The 4,280-nt window shown below is 40.4% G+C and overlaps 1 protein-coding gene across 1 annotated transcript; it reads left to right on the forward strand.

Annotated features, from left to right (window-relative positions):
• The first annotated feature begins 1,358 nt into the window (after positions 1-1,358).
• LOC131921803 (sentrin-specific protease 2-like) lies at positions 1,359-3,668 on the forward strand. Its single transcript, XM_059276561.1, has one exon. It carries the CDS (start codon positions 1,377-1,379, stop codon positions 2,862-2,864), a length of 1,488 nt encoding a protein of 495 aa, XP_059132544.1. The 5' UTR covers positions 1,359-1,376; the 3' UTR covers positions 2,865-3,668.
• The last annotated feature ends 612 nt before the right edge of the window (positions 3,669-4,280 follow it).

Genomic DNA, 4,280 nt, shown 5'->3' on the forward strand with positions numbered 1-4,280 from the left:
AAGCAGTAAAAGCTTAGAGTCCCTCTCAGATGGAAGGAAGCAGAGCAGCAAGGAAGACTCTCAGAAGAGCTGACCACAGACCAGCTACCAGGAAGAAGCAGAAACCAGTCAGCTGCTTGAAAGAGGTTTAGACCAACCAAGTCACTTGGAAAGGACATTCTCTGGCCTGTTTAGTTGCCTGCAGGGTGTGCAATGCTTCCAGGTTGCCAGCTGTTGTGAGCTGTCACTCATGCTGAGGGCGGGCTATGATGATGCACCTGTCTTTGAGTCATTTCTGCTCTTGTAAATAACCCCTCAACCATATCATTGTAAGTAAGCCCAATAAAACTTATTAGTTCACTAAGTTGGACTTTGGTGGTATCGAAACTTTGATCTGTCCTGGGTTGTCTATCAGGGGAGAGTAGACGTGTGTGTTTCATGTTTACTCTTTTTCCCCATGAAAAGTTTTGTCACACAATAGTACCTACTGGGTTTTATAACTGTAAAATTCTATTTTCTTTGTAATTAGTAAGCATATCGTGAGGAGCCATTTTAAAGGGCAATTATATTTTCTTTAATATTATTGACCATGATGGACGATTTCCTAAAAGACAAATGTGCTAATCAGGCAAGCTAGATTATACTGAGACTATCTAGGCAACGCTGTGCTTTACAGAATGGAACTGAGATGTGTATGATTAGTTTGCAACGCTAACCCTGTCTTCCAACTCCTGGACCGAATTGAGGGTGAGCAGGGCAGTCACCCTCCAAAGAATGTTGATTTACATTCTTTCAGGTCACATCACAATCAGCTATGGAACCTTGAAGGCTGTGGGTAGGGCAACCTCGGAGTCAGGCATCACTTGTGAGGCTTGCCTCCAATGTGTTAGCTGCATGGTTAAGGTCTGGTATCTTACAGTGGCTAGGACAATCTTTCTGATTTCGAAGTTCTGGATCTTTAGCTTGTTACTGAGCCCTTGCAGGCCCCTTCTGAGGAAGAAATCCTAGAACTCCACCAGGTTCCTCACAGTGGACCCCGGTGAACTGCCAGCATTTGATTATTTACCAATCAGTTCCTGTTGTCAGCTCAATTGACTTCTTACTCTGACTGACCCTGACGTCCAAAGTCAACTCTTGTTTATGAAGAAAAGCTATTCTGAGCTCTTCATCCTGTGGACTGATAGGTTTCCAACCTTGAACCAATTTGTGGATTATACCATCATTTGAATAAGTAATTCTTCAGATATCAAGGTGACAATAGCCCAAGAATACCCAGCCAGAGGCAGGCAGACGGTTGCATTCATTTGGAAATAGGAAGGCTATACCATACCAGGGAGCTAGCACCCATTAAAGACAAATCCTGAAGTGAGTCCTTGTGGCAACCTAAACAGTGTGTGATGGAGATGTCGCCTGAAGCTTCTGGGCAAGGTCGAAAACGGAAATACAAGGATGAAGATGGGACAGAGATTGAGTCTGAAGCTTTGGGACAAGGTAAAAAAGTGAAATGCAAGGATGAGGGTGGAACAGGTTTGGTGTTTGAAGAGCCCAGCAAAACTCAGAAGAGGACACCTCAGGAACAGCAAGACCGAGAGCTTCAAAGTCAACAGCCATGCAAGGATGAGGTACGGGAACCCCGTCAAGAAACTCTAAGACAACTAAAGCCCCTAGAGTGGGCCACAGGTCCACAGGAGCAGGCTGTAACTGGGAGAGAGTCTGGGGATGGTGGCAAGGGTCGCAAGCGGCCCTGTTGCCTCATGGAGCAATATGCCGAAAACCACCAAAGGCAAAAGTACCAAAGGTTACTGCAGCACCTTCAGCCCAGTGATCCTATGAAATCTGACCCACAGAGGGCTCACACAACCCTAGTGGATACTCTGAAGATCGAAGATTGTGTGGAAGTGCACAGTCATGGATCCACAACAACCCAGTGTGATCCTAAACAATCTACTGTTGTTACCACAAAGGAATGTGTCTCACCAGACAAAAAAGTGAAGACGTGTACAGAGAACTCTTCTGATACACAGACAAAAGATGCAGTAAACCTTGAAGGAAGAAGGGGACACCACTTGGAGCCTGACTTGCTAAGAGCAGAGGCTCAAGTCTTCCTGCATAGTGGCAGCAATAGGTCACTCCCCAACAAGAAGCCAGTAGTTATGGCAGAGAAAAAGCCTGTTGCAGAACAGGAAAAGGGGAGAGGAACAGATGAAGTCCTTAATGTTACAGAGGACATGGAAAAGGAAATAAGAAATGCACTAGGTCCAGGACCCCAGGAAGAAATCTTAACCAGTGCATTCAAACTGCATATTACTCGAGGAGATATCCACACACTAGAGAATGGTAAGTGGCTCAATGATGAGATTATCAATTTTTACATGAATCTTCTGGTTGAGAGAAATAACAAAAAAGGGTACCCAGCTCTTCATGTGTTCAGCACTTTCTTTTACCCCAAACTAAAGCATGGAGGCTACTCTTCTGTTAAACGATGGACTCGAGGAATAAAACTGTTTGAAAAGGAAATTATTCTAGTACCTATTCACCAGAGGGTACATTGGAGCCTGATAGTAATCGACCTAAGAAAACAAAGTATCATATACCTCGATTCAATGGGACAGACAGGGCAGAGTATTTGTGAGACCATCTTTGAATATTTACAAAATGAGAGCAAAACTCGAAGGAACATTGAGCTGGACCCTTTGGAGTGGAAAAGATACAGTATGACTTCAAAGGAGATTCCTCAACAACTGAATGGGAGTGACTGTGGAGTTTTTACTTGTAAATATGGAGATTACATTTCTAGAGACCAACCACTTACCTTTTCTCAGCAACACATGCCCATCTTTAGGAAGAGGATGGTGTGGGAAATCCTGCATAATCACCTACTGTAACAACATCCACCTGGATCCTATGGAACTGGTACACTTTTCCATCGATGTTTCTATATACCTCAAGCAAGATGGGTTGAAAAGATTTAAAACAGATACTGAGCTGCCTGACATGGAGGAAGCCCACTCTCTTCAATGTAGTCCTGACCTGGGGAGTTCTGACCAATGCCATCTATACCTGCAAGGAACTACTGCAAGCTTAGAAACCGCTGATCAACCCACACAAGAACACATGTTCAAACAACATTGTTTTAATGTTGGATTTAGTTTATGAATTTTTTAATGTTGGATTTGGTTTATGAATTGTTTTAATGTTGGAATTAGTTTATGAGTTGTTTTAATGTTGGATTTAGTTTCTGAATTGTTTTAATGTTGGATTTGGTTTCTGAATTGTTTTAATGTTTGATTTATTTTATGAATTGTTTTAATTTTGAATTTAGTTAATGAATTATATTTATTGTCTTCCTCGCCCTCCAATGATAATGTTTTCACTCACTCATTTGCAAACCTTGGCAGTTGTCATTTTACAATATTCTCTAGTTGCCAACTCTACTCCTTATTTGAACTGTTTATTTCTGAAAGGAATGCTCATCACACTCTCATTTCCTGCTTAAGATCCGGAGGGACATCAGCAAGAAGAGGCAGGAAGTATTGACTCTCATTTCTATTGCTGGAGTTGTATCTGTTAAATTGAAGTTAGAGGTGGTATTTTTTAAAGCTTGAAAACAGTACAAGAAAGGAGAATGAACTGCACAGACTGATGCTTTCCTGACCCATCATACTCTACTGGACTTGCATAGGATGCAGAACTGTTGAGAAAAAGTGTCATGCTTATCTAAAGACACATTCTTTCCCAGAATTAAGGAGACTTGCCTTAGTTTTGGGAAGTTGATTACAAGTAACTATAATGGTAAATATCCATTATTATCCCAGGTCTCATTGAATCTAAACCTCAGCTTTGCTATATTGAATTATTTGAAAAGTTTGATTCAACTTAAAGTTATGTTTTTGACTAAATTCATTAGATTAATATTGCTGTATCCCATTCCCACTGTGGAAGTGGGGATTTAGGGTTGATATTGCTCATTATACAATAATCCATTTTACATGTGATAAATTGTATTTAACTTTTCTGTTCATTATATTATAGTTGTGTTTATGCAATTTTTATTTAATAAAGTTTAAAATTGTTCAGAAAATATTTTGCAAAAATTTTCTTGCTATACACCACCAACTAAAGTTAAAACAATACTAGATAAACAATTTAAGCAGACCTATAATCCCAAGTAAAATAGAAGCAGTAATTAAATGTCTACCAATAAAAGAAAACAAAACAAAACATAAATAACCAGGACAACATGGTTTTAGCATAGAATTCTACAAGACTTTTCAAGAGGAGTTAATGACAATACTCCTCAA

The sequence above is a fragment of the Peromyscus eremicus genome, chromosome 11 (genome assembly GCF_949786415.1).
Source record: "Peromyscus eremicus chromosome 11, PerEre_H2_v1, whole genome shotgun sequence".
In the NCBI taxonomy this organism is placed as follows: Eukaryota; Metazoa; Chordata; class Mammalia; order Rodentia; family Cricetidae; genus Peromyscus; species Peromyscus eremicus.